Source organism: Canis lupus, chromosome 1 (assembly GCF_003254725.2).
Source record: "Canis lupus dingo isolate Sandy chromosome 1, ASM325472v2, whole genome shotgun sequence".
Classification (NCBI taxonomy): Eukaryota; Metazoa; Chordata; class Mammalia; order Carnivora; family Canidae; genus Canis; species Canis lupus.
The window spans coordinates 75,965,494-75,987,583 of NC_064243.1; the positions used below are offsets into that span (position 1 = coordinate 75,965,494).

The following is a 22,090-nucleotide window of genomic DNA, read 5'->3' on the forward strand; positions in this document are numbered from 1 at the left end:
ATACCCACGAGTACTAGAGATCGTTACTATTAGCCGTATTCCTAGGGTAGCCATACCAGGGCCTCACGCCACTTTCGGGGGGGAGGGGGCTAGTCCTTGGTCCAACCATCCCCTCGCGCGGCGGAATCGTCGCTGCGGGCGCAGCTCAGGCTCGCCCTCCGCCCGGGCGCGGCCAGGTCCCCGGGGCCGAGCGGAGCAGGGCGCTGTCGGGCGCCTGGGGAGCCGGGGCAGGGACGAGCGTGACCAGGAGGAGCCCGGGCGATTGCGGCCGGGGAGGGAGGAGGCGGCCGGGCCCAGCCTGACGCAGCGGCGGCGGCGGCGAAGCAGGCCACTGCCAGGCCCCCGGCCCCCGGCCCCCGGCGCCAGCCGTCCCTCCGCCCCCGCCCCCGCCTCCCGCGGCTCCCCGCGCGTGGGAGCGAGTGCGTCGCGCGGCCGCCCCGGGTCACCGGCCGGGCACCCTCTGCGCGCTAGCCCGGGCGGAGGGAGGCGCAGGAGCGCGCGCGACGGGCGGAGGCGGGGAAAGGAGCGGGCGAGGCGGAGGCGAGGGAGGGGAGGGGAGGGGAGGGGCCCGCCCGCCGCGCCCCGGCCGCCCGGCATGTGTGGCCACAGGCGCCCGTCGCCGTCGCTGTCCCGGGGCTGAGCCGCACCCGGGGGTCCGGGACGGTGCGTGCGCGAGGGTGTCGGTCCGCGCGGGCGAGCGCCACGCCGGCCCCGAGCCTCCCGCTCGCTCCCCCGGGCCGCGGTGCATGTTCGCCTCCTGCCACTGTGTGCCGAGAGGCAGGAGGACCATGAAAATGATCCACTTTCGGAGCTCCAGCATCAAATCGCTCAGCCAGGACATGAAATGCACCATCCGGCTGCTGGACGACTCGGAGATCTCCTGCCACATCCAGGTGCGGGCTGCTCGGGGCGCGGGCGCGGGCGCGGGGCCCTCTGCGGGTGGGCGTGCGCGGGCCGGGCGAGAGAAGCCGTGCGGGGGCCTGCTGGCGAGCGAGCCGGATTTCTCTCTCCCCGCCCCGCGAGCCTGGGAGCCCCAGCCAGCGCAGGGCGCGTTAGCCGCGCCGGGGCCCCTTGCCTGGCGTGCAAGCTGCGCGCACGTCTCGCTGCGCCTAGGCTGGGGGCGCGGGGCAGCTGCCTCCAGGGAGAGGCCAACCCCCCGATCCCCTCCCCCGCCAGGAAATGGGAGCTCGGAGAGCCGAGAGGGACACCTGCCTGTCGCCCATTCTTCCTTCCTCCCTTCCTCCACGTGGAGAAGGCATGCACAGCTCGGCTTCACTCAGCTCTCTTGGCGCCCGGGCTCCGAAGGTGCCCTCAGCCCGGGGGCCCGCTTCACTCCCTGCCGCCCCCCTACCGATGGCCTTTACTCCGCGTGGGGCGGCGGGGAAGTTTCTCGGGAGTGAGAGAGGCTGGGCAGACCTGGGCTTCGGGCTTCAGCCTTCAGGGATGGGGCGCGCGCTGCGCGGAACTGGAGCTACCCCACAAGGAATCATGAAATCGGTGTGTTTCAGAGAAAGGAAAAGGGCTGTGAGGCCGGCCGGGAGGGAGGGAGCCTCGCAGGACCTGGGTCCTGGGAAGAAGCGCCCCTTGGCATGTGGGTAGACATTGCTCTTGCCCAAGTTGGACAAAGCAAGAGTTCTTTGGCCGAAGGTAGCTTTCCTGGCAGCCTCCTCCTCGGGTTCGAAGTGCTTTTGAGCTTGCAGGAGATGTAGTGTGAGCTGCAAGGGTGTGTGTGTGTGTGTGTGTGCGCGCGCGCGCGTGCACTTTCGGTGCGCTCTCTCCTTTGACCCACTAGGCGAGCACAATCTGGAAAGGTTGTGTCAGGGCTCAGCACGATTAGCTTCTGACTTTTAAATCTATTTGCTTATTTATCTCAGGGATTTCCTCTTCTTGCCTACCTGAGTCTTGAGGCTTCAGGACTGAGCTGTTTTTTGTTTGTTTGTTTTTGTTTTTTGTCTTTTTTTTTTTTTTTTTTAAATACAGAGCCCACTCTGCAGTTCCGTTGAGAGATGAATGGAGGCAGCGTCTCTCAGCGGCAGGAACAGGTCTCTGGGCTGTGTTAACCCCAGATGAATGAATGAATGAAAGGTCTTTCCCATTTGTTTGCCATGGGAGTTTGTGACACAGAGACAGTGGAAACTAATTTGTAAGCAGACAGTAGGACAAGTTTCAAAGGAATGTGGTGCCCCATTATCTCCCAGGAGAGTAGGCTCCCAGTGAATTTTCTGGAGGATCTTGAATTTCATTCTGAGCTAAGCAGCGCTGCTAAACTTAATAATAAAAGGATTAGCAGGTTAGGCAGTTTTTCTCCTGCCACAGGGTTGCACAGAAACGTTCTGCATGTACTGTCTTGTGATCTAGAGATAATTGTGCACTTTGCCTTAGGTTCTAAAGTGGATGTACCGTACAGAGCATTTCACCCATATCGAATATGTAATAAATGGAGGAACCAGCAACAGAGAGTGAGGGATTTTGACTTCTCCTCTGCTCTGTCCCTCCTCTGTGTGTCCTGTCCTGTCCCATTTGGAGTTGATACCACTAGGTTTTATCCCCTTCGGGACTTAGTCTTTCTTAGAATAGATAAGCAGTCCCCAAAGGGCATGTATTTGTTGTTTGGTGTCCTGGGAAACAATAAATTATAGCTGGTCTAATAATAGTTTGGAAAGTTACAGTTTGTATGGCCCAGCTGGTGCCAAAAAGGTTAAAATGCTATATTCCAAAATGTTGATTTTTGGAATTTTTTTAAAAAATCAAACACTTCATTTTGTGGCATATCTTTTTTCTACTCCTTCTGGCCCCAAATGGTGATTATTTCACCATTAAGATGAATGGAAAGATCCTATATTGATAATTTTGGACCTTATCTTCCTAGACTTTTTCAAACCCAGGAATTTGAAATTGCACTACTGGGTACAGGGTCATAAAAAACTATCCAATTGTTTAAAGTTAGAACAAAATGGTATTTTGAAAAAAAACAAAACAAAAACAAAAAACCTTTTGGAGTCACCAGTCCATGCCCCGGGGAATCCATCTGTTCTTCCTTCCTTGCTTGCCTTTTTCCTCCGTTCCAGAAATCACAAAGGTAAACGAGTATGTGGACTGTCATACAGTGTCACACACATCCTCCCTCCATAACCTGCATGAAATGAGTTATGGATTTTTTTTTTCAAAACAACAGCTTTTAATTATTCTGTTCCAAATTATATAATTTACAGACTTTCAAAGAAACCACCTAGTGGCCCAGTCGCAGCCACCTGGTATCCACTTCCAGAGGAGATGCTGAAAGTCACTTGCCCTGTCTCTTTCCAGAGTTTAGGATGTTGTCACATGATGTCATTAGGGTGTGAGTGTTTAGGTCTGAGGAAGAGGAATTCCAGATGAACAGGGAGCCTAAAGAGAGGGCAGGGCACCAGAAGGCTGCCTGGGGGAATGGAAGGAGTGACTGAATACTCCTATTGGGCTTTTCCAGCTGAGCCAGCCCTTGTAGTCTGGACAGTGTAGAAGGACAGGAGGTAACTCTAAGTTCTTTTATTCAGTCTTGCTGCGTCAAGTAAAGTGGAGTCCGAGCCATCTTCCCCATTCTACCCACCTTTTTCAGATGTTGGCATGGTTATTCACAGCTCCTTCTAATGAACTTGTCATTTTTCAATATTGACTTTTATTGAGTAAAATGTAAACTTTTCACATTGTACATTCTTTAGCAAAGGCTGGTAAACATGGTTGGTATTATTGGAGTTGGCTGGGAGTTCTGATTTGTGTTTGAACAGAAATCGTAGCATAGTGCTTAATACATATTAGGCATTCAATTCATATTTATAAATGTAGATTGAATACTGTCCTTTGTAGACAGTTAAATCTGTAGAGTAGGAACATTTCGTGGTGGTGCTAGTTTTTTGTTAGGGATTCCCCAATACCTAGGGTAGTACCTGGCGCGTAATCATATTCAACAAACACCTGTTGATTGAATGAGTGCCCAGTACTTAATCTAGCTCATTACCTATCAGTATGAGAGTAGCATGACAACATTGATTGGGGATCAGGAGATGCATGGTTTAATTATGTTACCATGCAGTTTGTGACATTGAGCGAGTCACTTGACATTTGGAGTCAATGTTTCCTTTCCTCTTTTGTAAAATAAAGGAGTTGGGTTAGATGGATAGTTCCAATTTAATAAATCTAATTTAATTACTACCCAGACCAGTTGCATTTGAGTGAAACAGTGTTGTTAATGAGGTGATTGGATACGCATTATTTCAGGATTTTCATGTCTCCATTTTATTGATGTTGTATTATGGAGTGTCACCTCAATTCTATAGATAGGGAAAATAAGGGTGAGAGAGATAAAGTGATTTGGGTCACCTGGCAAGTAAATAGATTAGAACCCAGGTTGTTGGACTGAAAATCCAGAGTTCTTTCTTCTCTGTGGCTACCTCTTGAGGCTTAAGAGGTTTTGCCAGCAAGTAAGAGAGTAACCAAATTAAAGTGGTTTAAGTAATAAGTATATTGTCTTACCTAATGAGAAGTCCAGAGGTAGGGTAGCCTCAGGGTTGCTCAGCGGTTCTGCATGGACACAGGTGCTTTCCATCTTCCCACACTGTCATCCTCAGCACATCAGCTATATTGCATAGAGCGGTGATTCTTATAAGGTGGCTGCAGTAGTTGTGGATGTGAGTCAGGCACTACCATTTCCGATGTATAAGAAGTGGTGCCTCCTCATGCATTTCTTTTTGTCACAGAGGAAGACCTTTTCTAGAGGCCGCCATCAGTCTTCCTATCAGATCTTATTGGGCAGGATTGGATCATATACCCATGCCCTACCTGCAAAAGAGTCTAGGAATATGTGCATCTGGTATCTTGGCTCTTCACTCCCTATAGTAGGAGGTGGGGTTTGGCATTATGGAATCAATAGAGAAGTGTGTGTGTGTGTGTGTGTGTGTGCGCGTGTGTCTGTCTGTGGTGAAAGGCAGAGACATCTGTTGGCTAAGCAAGCAGTGGTGTCTTTCAGAATCAGTCAAATTGAGTTATAATTATTATTACAATAAAATTGTCAGGAAAGTTTAATAAGATGTTATCTAAGCCCTGGCTTATTATAGGCAATCTTTGTGTGATCAAATTCCAGAACAAGAAAAATTGTTGGATCGTTCTTTGTTGTTTGTGTTGTTAAATATCACTTTGGTCCTTACTGAACTGGTGGGTTCTGGGTAGTTCTGAGTCATCTGATATAGAGCAGGCACAGCTGGTAGAGCTCTACTCTTGTTGAAGTGGCCAAGATGAAGAGGTTGAGAGCTCATGTTCTGGAGCACTACTCACTTGGGTTGGAACCCCGGCTAGGCCACTGACTAGCCAGGTGTCTTTGGGCAAGTCACTTTACCAGTTTGGGTCTCAGTTTGCTTGCTCATCTGTAAAGTGGGGATTATAATGGGCCAGACCTCATGGCCCTGTTGCGATGCTTGGTAGCTGGCCCACAGTAAGAGCTGAAACAATATTGACTGTTATCTTTCTATTATGTGGAGGTATGTTTGAGGTAATTTAGCAGGGAAGCTTTGGCTTAGAAGCTAACATCTTGAAGTCTAAATTCCATCATTCTATGATGGTGTAAGACCTTGAGCAAGTCACTGGGCCCCCCATTGTTCATCTGTAAAATAGACACAATAGTTCCTCAGTTGCCAACCTCCACTGTGTTGTTGAGATGATGTATGTGAAAGCATGTCATAAATGTCAAAATGTCACCCAAAGGTAGAGCACCATTCTTTAAAAAAAAAAAAATCTATTTATGAGACACAGAGAGAGAGAGAGAGAGAGAGGCAGAGACACAGGCAGGGGGAGAAGCAAGCTCCATGCAGGGAACCCGATGTGGGACTCGATTCCGGGTCTCCAGGATCAGGCCCTGGGCTGAAGGCGGTGCTAAACTGCTGAGCCACCCTGGCTGCCTCTAGAGCACCATTCTAATTAATTTAGCTGGTGGGGCGGGGGTGGGGGAGCAAGTAGTTTACTGATCTTTGAGTTTCTTATCTATTGGAACAGGAACTGAATGATCACATGCAAACATTTTAAATATCAGGCCCCATGGTGATCCTGGTAGTGAATTCCAAGTGAGGTCCAGTTGACAGCCACACCTCTTCTGATAATAAGGACAATCCAACACTTTTCTCTATCAAACTCATCTAGAATGCCATTCAGAGTCCACTGAAAATCGGACACAAAAGGAATAGCAGGGAGAAACACTTTGTTAAATACCATGGCCCAGCTCTGACGTTTTTAGGCCTAGATTATATGGGCCAGGTCTTTGTATTAAGTATATTGTGGAAAAAAAAACTAATGTTATTTCAATGGTCTGCTAAGATCTTATCTCTTGATGTCCTCAGAGCAAAGGTGAAGTGTATTGACTGCAGAGAGAATGTAATCCTGTTGGCTCCACATCATTTGGACAGTCTATCAGCTGGGTGCTTGTAACTACATCTAACAAATTCTAATTCAGACTAGTTTGAACATTAAGAACATTTACTGGCTCGTATATCCTGAAGTCTCGAGTGTAGGGCTTCATTCAATGACTATTCTGCCTTCTGTAAGGCTTTATCTTCAGACAGACTGACAGTGAAATTGTTATGGTAGTTTTGATCCTCACATTTTCATGGGGCCTGCTTCAGAGGCAGAGAGAAACTACTTCCAATTTAGAATTCCCAGCAGATGTCCTGCAGCATTCTGATCAGACCCAAATCACATGCCCACCCCTGAACCCAGTGACTGTGATCAGTCGGAGGGAATGTACCTTCCCTCAAAGTGAGCAGAACCTGGCCGTGGGACCTCAGCATGGCATCAACTTCCCTCCTGGTGGTGGTCGGCATGGGGCAGGGTTCAATGCCTAAAAATTAAGGCTCTCTTGAGAAGGAAGATTGGGGGTGTGTAGAAATGGCTGATAGGAGGATAACCTGTAATACCCTAGAATATCTGGATAAACCCTAGAATAGTTTTGTCTGGGTCAGTGGTTCTCAAATTGTGTTTTGGGGACCCCTGGGGATCCCTGAGATCCTTTCAGGGGGTCTTCAAGGTTCAAACTATTTTCAAAGTAATATTAAAATAAAATATTGTTTGCCTTTCTTGGGTAACAGTTTTATTGAGATATAATTCATATATCACAAAATCTACCTACCTAAAGTGTACGATGTTGATATTTTCACAGAACTGTGCAACTATCACCACCATCAGTTTTGGAACGTTGTTACCATCCCCCAAAGAAACCCAGTGCTTTAGCAGCCATTGCCTCATTTCCCCCTAAACTTTCCAGCCCTGGGTAACCAGTACTACTTATGTCTCTATAGATTTGTCTGGTGTGGGCATTTGATAAAAATGGAGTCGTACAATATGTGGGCTTTCATGTCTGGCTTCTTAGCAAGTTTTCAAAGTTCATCTGTGTTGGAGCATGGATCAGTACTTCTTTCCTTTTTATTGCTGAATAATATTAATAATATTCTATCGTGTGGCTAGATCACTTTTTATCAATTCATCAGTTGGTGAAAATTTGAGTTATTTGCACTTTTTGGCTGTTATGAATAATGTTGCAGCGAACATTCCTTTAAAAATTTCTGGGTGGACACATATTTCTTTTGTGTGTATATCTGGAAATGAAATTACTGGATCTGTGTTTAACTTTTGGAAGACCACCAAACTGTTTTCCAAAGTGGCTATGCCATTTTGCATCCCCATCGGTAGTGTGTAAGAATTTTGATTTCTGTACATCTTTGCCAACACTTGCTATTATTTATCTGTTTGATATAACCATCTCAGTGGGTGTGAAGTGATATCTTATTGTGAGTCTGATTTGTATTTCCTTGATGGATAATGATGTTGAGCATCTTTTCTTGTGCCAGTGGGCCACGTGTGTATCTTTTTTTGAGAACTGTCTATTTGGATTCTTAGCCCATTTTTAAATTGGATTGTATTTTTATTATTGAGTCATAAGAGTTCTTTTTATATTTTGGATACTTGTACAATACATGGCTTGTAAATATTTTTCTTCTTCTTTGGGCTGTTTGCTTTCTTGATAGTGTTAGAAGTTTTAAAATTTTGATGAAATTCACTTTTTTTTTTCCTTCTGTTGCTTGTGTTTCTGATGTCATAGCTAGGAAACTATTGCATAATTCAAGGTCATGAAGACTTATGCTTATGTTTTCTTTTAACAGTTTTATAGTTTTACATTTAGGTTTTTGATTCATTATTGTATTAATATGCAATTCATGTACCACAAAATTTACTATTTTAAGGTATATATTTCAGTGGATTTTAGTATATTCAAAAGGTTGTCAATCATGACTACTCTCTATTTCCAGAAGACTTCATCTTCCCCCGAATAAACTTGTACCATTAACAGCCCAAGAGTATTTTGGTTCTAATTCCATTGTACGGAGAAGGAATACAATTCCATTGTATTTTGGTTCTAATTCCATTGTTTGGTTCTAATTCCATTGAATGGAATACATTCCATTGTATGGTTCTAATTCCATTGTATGTTTAGTTCTAATTCCATTGTTTGGTTCTAATTCCATTGTATTAGAATGGTTCTAATTCCATTGTATAGAGAACGAAAGAGTATTTTGGTTCTAATTCCATTGTATGGAGAGTATTTTGGTTCTAATTCCATTGTATCCAACAATTCTCTGACACCACCTACAACTACAATTCAACTCCATTTTGACACTGTCTACCTGGAGGTAGCATCAGATCCCACAGGCTCAGTCCCACAGGACCACCACCACTTTAGAGGCCAGTCATGAGGCAGGCTTCTGACTGACTGGCTGTAGATCAGAGGTCCCCAAGACCTCCTCCTTGAATTTGATTAATTTGCTAGAGTGGCTCTCAGAACTCAGAGAAACATTCTACTTACTAGATCACAATTATTATAAAAGGATGTAACTTGGGAACAGCCAGTTGCAAGAGATGCATAGGGCAAGGTCAGGGGAAAGAAAGGGTGTACTCTCTCCAGGAGTATTGATCTCTAGGCACCTCTATGTGTTCACTAATCCAGAAACTCTCTAAATCCTGTCCTTTTGGGTTTTTATGGAGGCTTTATTACACCGGCAAAATTGATTAAATCATGGGCCATTGATGGTTGAACTTAATTTCCACCCCCTCTCCCCTCCCTGGAGGTCTGGGCCTCGGGACCTCTACTCACGTGGTCGGTTCCCCTGGCAACCAGCCTTCATCCACAGGGGATTTCCAAAAGTCACCTCATTAACATAACAAAAGACACATTTCTTGCTCATGTCACTTATAGGAAATTACAAGGGTTTTAGGAGCTTTGGTGGGGAAATGAGGACAAAGACAAAATATATATTTCTGATTATAATTCACAGTAGCACACAGCTACTTCTTATCTTTGATCCAATTTGAGTTAACTTTTGTATAGGGTGTAAAGTAGGGGCTCCAAATTTATTCTTTTCCACGTGAATATTCAGCTGTCCCAGCACCATTATTTGCAAAAACAATTTTCTTTCCTGCTGAATTGTCTTGTCATCCTTTTTGAGATGTTGTTTGCTTTTCCACTATTGTTCTTTCACAAGTGTGCAGTGGAGTTTTCCAGAGGCCGGATGATATGTGATATAGACATGCAGTAAATGTAGAAGCAGATGCGAGAATCTACCTGTCTTCTTTTGAGCCAGGCATTAATGTAAAACAAGGCTACTTTTTCATTAAATCAGTTATTAGTTTGTAAATACAAGTTATTTTTCATAAAATATGCATTTTTTGTTAACGTGCAGTGGTTCATTATCTTTACATGAATAAAAAAATTGATATTCAAAATAATTCGCGGGAAACTGATATATCTGACACAAATAAAAATTCTATCGCTCCTCCAGAGTGTAAGGGAAATTTGAGGCCAAGAAGCTTAAGAATTGTAGGTTTTGGTGACTCTCAATTTACTGGATGTCTTGAAATATTAAAAAAAAAAAAAAAAAAAACAACCAAATAAAACAACTCCCAGTGCATCTTGGGAGATCTGAGAGATGCCTGACAACTTACAGGTATTTGAAATGATATCAACTAAATGATATCGACTAAATCCATTGTGTACATCCAAGGAAAATTTGTATATGTGTATTTGGAATTCTTAGTAGTAACCATATACTTCTCTGTGTGTGTATGTGTGTGCGCATGTGTGTGCAAGTGTGTGCATATGAGCATGCCAATGCTGAGAGAAGGACAAGGCCTGGCTCCACTGTGGTGAGCATTTCCCAGCTGTACTTGCTCTCCAGCTGAATCTTTCACCTCCAACAATTCGATGAAGCCAAGTCTTGAGACCCCTCCTTTGATTGTTGAAATTGTAAAATAACAATACATTAAGAGTTTAAAATGTAAAGTACTTGAATGCGTCCTTCAGTGGTTACGTCCTTTTCTGAGTAGGCATTTTGGGGAAACTTAAAAGATTGCAGGAATGGAAATACCAGAATGTGTCCTGCAGAAAGTCTAATACGAGATTCATGGGCAGGAGTGATAGGCATTTGGTACATAGCCCGGCTTCCTCTTAGTTTCCACTTTAGGTGATTCAAGTTGCTTCTATGAAGTAGCAGAGAGCTAGACATGGAGTCTAGAGATGGGGAAAAGTGGGATTATGATGAGGAATCCTTAGAACAGGTTTTGCAACTGAGAGCTGAACTTAATTCAGACTCAGAGGAGTTGGTGTTCAGCTCTTGGGAGGGATGTGTAAATGCTTCTTGGTCTCTGATATTGTTGTGGATCTTTTGTGCTCTTGTTAAAATGCAAATTCTGATCTAGGAGTTCTGGAGGAGGGCCCTAGAATTCAGCATTCTAACAGGCTTCCAGATGCTGCTGTTGGTCTATGCCCCACACCTGGAATAGTAAGGTGTTAGGGGAATTTATCTGTTTCATAATAAAGTTTTTGATTTTCTTGAGTGTGGGGACTTTTTAGCCTCTCCCTTGATAAACATTCACCCAGCATGTTTCCCTCTGTAGATGGTAAATCAATGTTTAAGTGAATGAATGAATAAAAGAATCCATCCAGGTACATGTATCATGATAGACTGAAATACTGATTATACACTGATACTGGGGCTGGCATGATTCCTTTTGATTCCCAGCTGCAGCCAAATCATGAGATTGTTTTTCAAGCAGGATTTCCTCTGATGGCCAACCTGAAGTGCTGAACATCTGATAGCACATGGGGGCCCAGGGTTAATAAGAGACTTCTTGTCCCTCTGGACCACACTTCCCACTCTTGATTTCCCATATCCTGGACTCTTAGTGGCATTGCAGGGGAATTCTGGCACCTTCTTGGCACAAACAGATCATTGTGTATAAGCTGGCAGTGCCTACAAGCTCCCAAAGGCATACGGGACCCAGCTGTCCTTACTTGCGGAAGTGACCCCAGGGGACAGTGACCCTAGATGACAATGAAAAATACATTTGAGGTGTAACATAAGCTCTGGTAACAAACCTAAGCTGTTTGTTTTGGTGGCTTTGCCTGAAGATTCAGGAGGGAAATGAGAGGATAACTTTAGGGGGAAAAAATTATTTTGAGAGGAAAGAACAATTGTATAGATCAAGCAATTATGTTTTCCAAAAGTGAATTAATGAAGTTTTTTTTTTTTTTTGAAATAACATCAATCTTATTTAATAAGTACAGAGCTGGGAACTAGGTAAGGAAAAAATAATGAGCATCAAGAAGCTCCCAGTCATTTGGGGGAAGAGAGACAAGATAGTGGTACAGGGACCAAATGACAGCTGTAGGGATAGGTATATGGAAGTGGCAGACCAGGAGGAGGTAGGTATCTATATTAGACTGGGGCATCAAAAACTATTTCTGGTATAGACAAACTTGATTAATAATTAAGGGACAAGTGGAAATCAATTCTTTGAAGAAGGAGAAAAAGGCATTTCAAGTAAGGAGAGCCTCTGCTTGATATAAAACCCTGAACATGAAACAGCATGATCAGATACAGAAATGAAGGAAGGGAGGATTTGGGATTCAGTCCCAAGAGGTTGGTTTCCGTAACAAACGTAATGGCCATGCCCCCCCCCCAGGAAAGACAGACCTGGCCACATAATTTTTGGGACTCAGGGCAAAGTGGAAATATGGAACCTTTTGTTCAAAAATAAAAAATTTCAAGAATGCAGTAGCAGACATTTAAACCAACTGTGGAGCCCTTCTAAGCATGGGCTATTCATCCATGAAGCTGGCCCTGAAAGGACTAAATCAAGGAGAAGCAGGTTGGGGGAGGAGATGATGAGATTCATTTTGGGCTTTTAACTTTGAGGAGTCTGGAGAGTATCTTAGCAGAGAATTCCCAGTAGATACCTGGAAATAAGCAAAGAAAGTCAGCATAGAGGTCTGGCATGGAGACACAGATAAGGGGATACTTAGTGTTCATGCAATTGGTAGTAGAAGCCATGTCGGTGTGTGAATGAAACCATCAGGATAGGTCCTTTTTGTCCATCTTTCTGCTTAGGGCATCCTTGTAGATCAAGCCAATGGATTCTGAGCTCTGAAATTCTTCCCAAGAGTACTTGATCTTTTTTTTTTTTTTTTTTTTGTTAGGCAACTTTGACCAGAATAGGAGCATCTCCATTTTCTTCTGCAACTAGGACAGCCAAAACAGAGTTACCGGTAGAAAAGCATTTTTCTGCTCTTCATCCTCATTTCCTTGCTTGGACTATCAAATGAAAAAAGTCCTCTCTCAGCTGGAAGGTTCTGAGTTACAAAGCATAGGATTTGCACTCTAGGAAGTCACCCTTTGAGACAACGTCATGAACATTAAGTAGATAATACATTTTAAAATCTTATCAACTTGGTACAAAATTGAAGTAAATGTGTTATATGAGGAGCAGTTTTTAAAGTTATGCTGTAATAATTTAGCTTTTATTTAATATTAATTTATATCTTGGATATCCCCTCCAGCAAATTTTGTTTTCTAATTAGTTCCCAGGGGATTATTGTCAATTTTAGTTAAAGTAAATTCAAGTTCTGTAAAAATCACTCCAAAAATTAATCTAATCTGAGTAATGCAATGACCTGGATGTTAGGTGTAACATTTTTGTCTGAATGTATATCTATGTATCATGCTGAAGTTTGAAGTATGATTATTCTGTAACAAGGAAAAGCAATTAGCACGGAAGAGATTAGGGTTTGGTTTATTATGTCTCCCCTCAGAGATGTAATTTGTTGCTTTGAGCCACGAGGGCTTGCTGGTAAAACATTGGCCTGGAAAGGATTGCCTTGACACACAAACTGAAGATTCAAACACAGTATCATTTACTAATGGATTGGCAATAAAAATAAGTAGTCTTAAACTATCAGCAACTCATTAGACTTATTAATAAAGAGAGGACAAAAACCTAATTAAAAAAAGATTTTATTTATTTATTCATGAGAGACACACAGAGAGAAACAGACACATAGGTAGAGGGAGAAGCAGGCTCCCTATTGGGAACCTGATGTGGAGATTCAATCCCAGGACCTCAGGATCACAGCCTGAGCCAAAGGCAGATGCTCAACCACTGAGCCAACCCAGATGTCCCCAAAAACCTAATTAATAGGCTGACTGATGAGTCTTCCTTGATGTCAGTAGTTCAGTTATTTTTTGGGCTGGTCTACATACCTATGGATGCTCATTGTTCTGAACATAATGCTAGTCCTTGTGATCTGTGTCTGTATGTAGGTGTTGCCTGCAATGTTATGGTGGTGTGGAGTATTTATTATTCTTTGTTTAGTAGCATCCTTTCTCTTCCTTCGTATGCTGCTTGATATTCTTGAGTAGTATGTTAATAATGTGCATTAGCTAGTAGATTAAATTGAGATCCAAAGAGGTGATATGATTTGCCTAAGGTCACAGACTTAGCAAAATTAGGATGAGGTCTGGTGTCTTGAGTTTTAAGTTTGCTCCTACTATATTAAATGCTATCATTTTGTCTTTGAATCTTCTTTAGTAGTCGAAGTGATACGATTCTTTTTCACTGACAACTTTTTTCTTTTTTTAAAAAATTATTTATTTGAAAGAAAGAGCATGTGAACAAGGGGAAGGGCAGAGGGAAAAGAAGAGAATCTCAAGCAGACTCTGCTTGGGTGCAGAGCCCGTTGTGGGACTTGATCTCCTGCCCCTGGGATCATGACCTGAGCCCAAATTAAAAGTCCATTGCTCAACCAACTGAACCAGCTGGGTGCCCCTAACTGGCAACTTTTCTAATAGCAAAAGGGAGAAACCATACACTGACCACATTTCTGGATGAAAAAAGCATGTTGATTTTTTAAAATTGTCATCCCAGGACACAGTTTTAGTTCTTCTCTATTTCTTTTAGTCAGTGTGTGGGTCAGTGGATGTCCCCATGAAAATTGTGATCAAGTTATCATGTATTTATGAGTATTTTGCCGTATAACATACTAGATCATTGAAAGATATCTTTTCTTTACACATTTGGCTTGGTATAGACATTACTTGTAGTTTGAAATTCAAATTAACTTCTAAGAAATTGAAAGGAAAAAGAAAGAGGAAGGATGATGTCAATATTCTATATGTTGGCAAATTGAACACCAATAAAAAATAAATTTATTAAAAAATAAATAAAAGCCTTCCTAAGGGGGGAAAAAAAAAGAATTTTCTTTCTATCCTCCACGGTAATTTACCTTGTAGTTTTGAGATTGGCTTTGAGAGTTGAAATCTTAGCAATCCCAGACCATGGTATTTAGAGGACTTCTGGAAATATATGAAAACAAAGTGTTTGATAGTTAGGCACTAGTCACATCCTTTTCAGGCTCTCTTTGTTTTGAAAGCTGAGGCAGTATAAAATCTCTGGAGTCGGGGTGGAAAAAACACTTTGTACCACCTGGAGCCTTGTCAAGGATGACTTCACCTTTTGTGCTCCCAAACCTCAAGGGAGATGTGCTTCTGCTGAGGGGCAACATGGCACGGGGGTGGTGGTGGCAGGGGCACCTTGGATGGCACCTTTTGTCTCCGGTTTTGGAGACATTATTTCTCCACCAGGTGTAGGTGGCAGCTTCTTGGTTCAGCGCTGATTAAAAGGGAAAAAAAGGGAGAAAAAGTTGTACAGTAATTCAAGGGCAGCCATGAGGTCTGAGAGTTTGCAGTGCCAGCAGCAGTGTGGTAATTTGAGAATAGCAAATTAGAAGAACAAAGCAGATTTTAATCATATGCCACAGAGAGGAAGGTGGTTTAGGTTTATCTCCAAATTGTGCCTCCATTAGAGAAGGGGAGGCTTTTAATGCTATTATCCAATATTTATTGTTAAAGATTTCTTTCTTCTTTTCCCCCAGTCTTTCTTTAGTATACTCACTAGGTGGGGAATGCCAGCCTTTGTATTGAGTGGTTGTTAAATATAAAGCTCTTTTTTTGGTGTTACTGGAAATGGAGAGAGACAGGGAAAGAAAGAAACAGGGAGAGACAAAGAGAGAAGGGAGAGACAGAGAGACAGAGAGAGAGGTTACAGGAGAGATGTTGATTTTGAAATCCCTGGTCTTTATCCTTTAGAAGATTTGGTCTGAAGGTAAAATTGAATATTGAGAAAGCATCTCTTCCCATCTTTCCATCCATCCATCCATCCATCCATCCATCCATCCATCCATCAGCCCTACCCACACATTCATCCATCCACCCACCTATCCATCCAACAAACATTTATTGAGCACCTCTGCTTAAACACTGGCCTGAGTATTAGAGATACAGAGATAAATAAAAAGTATGGTCCTTTGCAGTCTAATGGAGAAGATGCACATATACATAAACAGACTCAAGTCGGTACTGCTATGATAGAAGAACACCCATCAGGACATTGTTGGAGCACATAGATGAGCCAATAGGAGGGCTGAAGTGCAGCTTGGGGAAGGATGTGTCCTTCTTTTAAACTCTGGTTGCTCTCCTCCAAAGTCAGTACTCCTCAAAAGGATGTTCTTTGAAAGGGATCACTGATATTTTCTTACTCACATTTACTTGTAGATAAGAACATCTTAAATAACTTTGCTCTTCTTGCAGATATCTCAGCAAAAATTGTACCTTGCTCTAAAATATGATTTCGGGGCAGCCCAGGTGGCTCAGCGGTTTAGTGCTGCCTTTCAGCCCAGGGCCTTTCCACGGGTCCTGGAGACCCGGGATCGAGTCCCACGTCAGGCATCCTGCATGGAGCTTGCTTCTCCCTCTGCCTGTGTCTTTGCCTCTCTCTCTGTGTCTCTCATGAATAAATAAATAAAATCTTTAAAAAAATAAAATATGATTTCAAGAGAAGTCACAAACTCCCTTCACTACTTCCTACCAACTTTTCACCTGCCAAGTGTCTCCTATAGAGAAATTCTGGAGTAGCCACTGGGGCTCCTAATCTAGCCTAAGAAGGACAGCAAAGGTTTTCTGGAGATGACATCTCAAATGGGTCTTAAAGAAAAGGTAAGCATTGTCTAGCCAATAAATTGGGGGAATGTGTTCAGAAGGGGTAAAGCGAGGAAAGAAGGTAGAGGGTTGAGAATAGGTAAAGGCATGGTGTTTATGGGAAGCTAAAAGAAATGCATTATGATTTTATATATCCACAGAGAGGTCTATACTATGCAGTAGAAAGTTGGCAATTACCTATTCAGACTGTGTAGACACTAGAGTGGAGAGTTGGTGTTTAGAAAACAATATGGCTACTGTTTACTAGGGGATAATTGAGATTACCCCATTGAGGTGTAGTTTGCTTGGGCCACAATGACCTGGAGAATTGTTTTGCAGCTCAGCTACACTTCCAGAGCCAGAGGCAAGACACATAGGGTTTTATCTCAGGCTTTGAATGCCTCAGTGCTTCTTGAAAAGCACCACCATTTTTCCCCCTAAAGATTTTATTTATTTATGAGAGAGAGAGAGAGAGAGAGAGAGAGAGCGAACGAGCGCACTTGCAAGCTAGCACAAGCAGGGGGAGAGGCAGAGGGAGAGGGAGAAGCAGAATTCCCACTGCGCAGGGAGCCCTATGTGGGACTTGATCCCAGAACCCAGGGATCCTGACCTGAGCTGAAGGCAGATTGTCATCTGACTGAGCCACCCAGGTGCCCCTGAAAAGCGCCACCCTGAGGAACACTAAAGTTTTCCAGTTCTTAGTGAAGGTTTTAAACTTCTATGTGTCATTGGGGTGGTGATGGTTCCATGGCCTTCAATGAGCCCAGTGATAAAGCAAGTCTTTATTAACTGGAAATCAGGAAACTGACAGACCTTTCCAAGGCAACTCAGCCCATTAACTTATGGTGGTTCTGAGTCCAGCCAGGGAGGGCCTGATGGGAGTCATTGTGGGGGCTCCAGGAAGTAAGTGCTGAACACAAATGAGATGCGCCTGATGCACTTTGGACACGCACTGTCCCATAGAGCTTTGGTGATGTTGAAACTCTTACATCTGTGCCATCCACCTTGGTAGTCACTAGCCTGTGGTGGCTGTTGAGCTGGTAAAATGTGACATAGGTGCCTGAGGAACGGAACTCCGATGTTATTTCATTTTAATTCATTAAAAGTCCAAATATAAATAGCTCCACGTGCTCGTGGTTATCATACTGGACAGCATGGTGTTAGCATCTTAGTGGCAGTTAATTAAGAAAGGAGAGAGGAATTGAGAGTCGAGCAGGGGAGCAGCACAGGAAAAAGCCTTTTTCCTTGTCTCTATATACTTCTGTACCATTTGAACTTCTGGTCGGCTTATGTTTTTTTACTTCTGTAATTTTGAAAGCATAAGACATTTTGAGGAAGATCTATGTGCCTTTATTCTCCCAGAGCACTTAGAACATTGGAAAGGATTTTCGATTTTTAGTCCAATGCCTATATCTTTCTCAGGAGCCCCTGCGGCCCAGAGAAGAGAAGGCTCTCACCTGGTGAGTCACCGAGAGGGCCGGGGCCCAGGGATCCAGACATCCATTCTCATCATTCTCCTGACTTTGTGATAAAGCATGGTTCATGTGAGCTTGGTCAGTGTTGCTGTTTTGCCTCTGTACCTAGAAATAAGTGACATACAATGACTTAAGTTCGAATTCTACTGTTCATTGCTGGTATATAGGGAAGAGGTCGACTTTTGTATGCTAACCTTGCATTATTTTCTTAAGGATTTTATTTATTCATGAAAGAGAGAGGAAGAGACATAGGCAGTGGAAGAAGCAGGCTCCCTGTGGGGAACCTGATGTAGGACTTGATCCCAGGACCCCAGGATCACGACCTGAGCCCAAGGCAGACACTCAACCACTGAGCCGCCCAGGTGCCCCTTAACCTTGCTTTTTTGTCGGTGCTTTCAGATTCTATGTAGACAATCATGTCATCTGTGAACAAAGACAGTTTTATTACCTCCGTCCTTCTTCTTTTGTTGCCTTTTTGCATTAGCAAGGGCTTCCAGTACAATTTGAAAAGAGGTCCCAAGAGGGGACATCCTTGCCTTGTCCCTGATCTTAGTGGGAAGGCTTTGAGAATCTCACCATTGAGTATGATGGTAGCTGTAGGGTTTTTGGTAGAGTTTTTTTTTTTTTTTTTTTTTATTAAGTTGGGAAAATTCCCCTCTATTCCCAGTTTACTGGATGATTTTATCATGAATGGTATTGGATATTGTCCAATGCTTTTGCTGAACTGATGGATAGGATCATGTGATTTTTCTTTTTTAGTTTGTTGTGACAGAATACATTAATTGATTTTCTAAAGTCAAACCTGCCTTGTGTGCCTGGGATGAATCCCAGTTGGTTATGGTATGTACTTCTTTTTATAATTGTTGGATCATCTAGTGATTCAGACAAAATTAAGTCCTGAAACTTGTAATTATTGATAAATAAACAGCACCTCTCAAATCAGCAGTTTTCCCTCCATCATTTATTTTAGAGATAATATATTTTATCTTTAATAATTATTATAGAATACATAGTAAAAGTTCAAATCATGTAAAAGATTACACAATGAAATATAAACCCTCCTACACCTCACCTCAGATGTACTCCTTAGAGGTCACAATTTCTACTGATTTTTTTGGTACATCTTTCCAGAATTTTCTGTTTCCTTTCAGAAAACGATATTTATTAGAGAGTAGTGACAACCCATTGGGGTTTAGTTTGTGTGGGCCACGTAACCTGGAAAATTGTTTTATAGGGCTAGCTTGGCTACACTTCTAGAACTAGAGGTAAGACATTTTTTTTTTCTTCTGAAAAAAGAAGAATTTTCTGCTCTGAATGCTTCCAGAAATGTTGGAGCCATTTAATGTTTCTCTAAGCTCCTTTATTCCCTTTGGTGGGCTTGTGTGTATGTGCTGTACGGCAGATAGTCACATTCGGGGTTGGAGTGTCCTCACCTCTTCTTCCATCTTGTTATTTAGTTCCCTCCTTTGCAGTGTGACTGGAATAAATGCTCTTCCCCCTTCTCTACTCACCTCCCTGTCCTGCAGACTTAGGATGTCTTCAAAGATAGACCTTTCCTCCCAAGGGCTCTGTTTAAAATTCTACGCCCTTAGTGATGTGTGAAGAACAGTCAGAGATGTTGAAAGACATCTGACGTGTGACATTCCTCCCAGAGAAATAGTTACTTACTTAGATCCCAGAGGACCCTGGAGAAGAAAGGAGGCCTGGCCTCTGGGAGGAGGAGAGCCAGAGAAGGAAGAGATTTACTCAGGTAGCCTGGGAGTGTGACTTGCTGTGGGCATATCGGTTGCATATGTGACCTGGATAGACTTTGTGCTCATTTTTGCTGGAGGGCTTAGAAAGATTTCCCAATGGATCAGTTGATCAGCCAGTAAACATTTAATAAAGCCACAAAATTTTATTGCCCCATTGCACACATGAGCTGAGCCTTCTTTCTAAAGTGACACTCCAAATCACGTTGCTCCTGGTCAATTCATAAACGCTGTGGTGGTTGGGTGTGCTCTCTGGCTTCCCTACCATACTGGCAGCTTTGTGAGGGCAGGGCTGCTGCTGTATCCCCGTGAACATGTCCAGTGCCTAGGACATTGTAGGTGCTAGGTACAAATGTTGATTAGCTAAAAGAAAAAATAAGTGAATACACTTTACCAAATCATAATGACAGTGATCACTACCATTTGCTGAGCACTTACTGTGTGCTGACCCCCTTGGCACGCACCTTTTATCTTATTTAATCCCTATTTAAAGGTTAGGAAGATGAGCCACAGAGAAACATCCTGTCCCAAATCAACAGCCCGAGTAGTGGGCTGAGATTTGAACCTTGTCCAAGACCACCAAATTCAGTAAATTAAGGTATAATCCCCAGAGATGTCAACCTTGGGCAAAAACTTCAAGAAGGGGGACCTGCCCAAAGGAGGAGGTTTGTGCCTTCCAGATGAGTGTCAGGTGGTTGATAGCAGACCCAGCACCGGCTCTTCAGGAATTTGGAGGGAGACACCCACACAGCCTGCCAACATGGTTCTGGGGAGCTGGTTTATCACTGATATGGGTTCTGGGTAGATATTCTGAGCAGTTGTGAATTATTTAGGTGCTGAGGCAGAAACACTTCTTGGCATTGAATCCTAACAAACACTGTGCATGAAATTAAAGTCAGGAAGTTCAGCAGTTAGTTATTTATTTTTCTGTTAATTAACAAGGGAGAGAAAGCAAGCCTTCAGCAATCAGCCATATGGTTCACCTTTTTGTTAGTCTTTCCTGGCTCTCAAAAGGGCCCCTCAGTGCTTGTAAGTTTTTTTATTTTTTTTTTTATGTTGTATTTTGTAGAATACTTGAGAGCCATTTTCACCAGTATAGGTGGCCAGAGCTAGCTCCATTTGATCCATTTTTCTGCCAGGAGAGCTTCAACTGAGAGAAATCAGAGGCCCAACGAGCACCCTCGTAATGGCAAACTCCCTCACTCCTGGGTGTCTCCAGGCCTCACTTGCTTTCCTGCCTCTTCGACTGCTGTACTATTTGAGGATCATTTGAGCCTCTTGTTATAAATCTATACAGCACATTATATTTTGTAAAATGCTTTGTATTCACTTTACTGGTCATTTTCGAAGTAAATCATGAGGTAGGGAAGGAAGAGAACTCTGAGGAATCCAGGCCCAACACCCCTGTTTATTCTAGTGAGTTAGTCCTGGTGAGGTCAGCCTTCTCAAGAGGGACCAAATGCATCTTCTTCATGGGGGCTGGTGCTGTTCAGTGTCTCTCAAATCTATTTTTTTAAAAACAGCTGTATTGGGATATTATACACATATTATACAATTCATCCATTTATTTATGTGTCTAGTTTATCAAAGATTTTATTTATTAGAGAGAGCAGACACACAAGCAGGGAGGGGGCAGAGAGAGAGGGACAAGCAGACTCCCTACTGAACACAGGACCTGATGCAGGGGCTCAATCCCATGACCCTGAGATTGTGACCTGACCTGAAGTCAGACTCTCAACCAACTGAGACACCCAGGCACCCTACAATTCACCTGTTTTAAGTGATTACACACTTTATATGTAACTATTTTACAGAGTTGTGCAACCATCACCACAGTCAAACTTGGAACATTTCATCACCCCCAGAAGAAATCCCAGACCACTTAGTTGTCACTCCATCTACCCCTGCATTTCTCCCAGCCCTAAGCAACCATGGATTGGCTTTCTGTCTCTATCACACAAAGACTGGCATCTTTCAATTAGCTCACTGTTTTCCAGCTTCTTCATGTTGTCGTGTATATCCATACTTCATTTCTTTTTTATCACGAATTGTATTCCATTGCATGGATATACTATAGTTTGTTTACCCGTTCACTGTTTAATGGACATTTGGGTTGTTTCCATATTTTGGGTATTATGGATAATGTTGCTAGGAACTTTGTGTACAAGTTTTTATGTGGACATTTGTTTTCGTTTACCTAGGTGCAGAATCACTGGGTCATGTGGTGACTCTGCTTACCTTTTTGAGGGACTGGCAGACTGTTATCCACCCAGCAGTGCATGAAGGTTTTGATTACTCCATGTTCTCACAAGTAACACTTTTCACAATCTGAAATTTTTTTTAAATTAATGTTTTTTGGATTTTTTTATTGTAGTCATCTTAGTGGGTGTGAAGTGGATTTGCAGTCTGGCTTGGATTTGCATTTTCCTGATGGTATCAACCAGCATCTGGATGATACATTTTTCCTAGGCGGCTGGATATTCTT

General features: G+C 43.1%; 1 protein-coding gene across 2 annotated transcripts in view; it reads left to right on the forward strand.

Annotated features, from left to right (window-relative positions):
* Window positions 1-575: 575 nt before the first annotated feature.
* The window catches only part of FRMD3 (FERM domain containing 3), a 294,321-nt gene continuing 272,806 nt past the window's right edge, over window positions 576-22,090 (forward strand). For both annotated transcript variants that reach the window (XM_025423226.3, XM_025423225.3), the window contains exon 1: window positions 576-893. In XM_025423226.3, coding sequence (XP_025279011.1) covers window positions 747-893 — 147 coding nt within the window. In that variant the 5' untranslated portion in view covers window positions 576-746. The remainder of the gene's footprint in view (window positions 894-22,090) is intronic.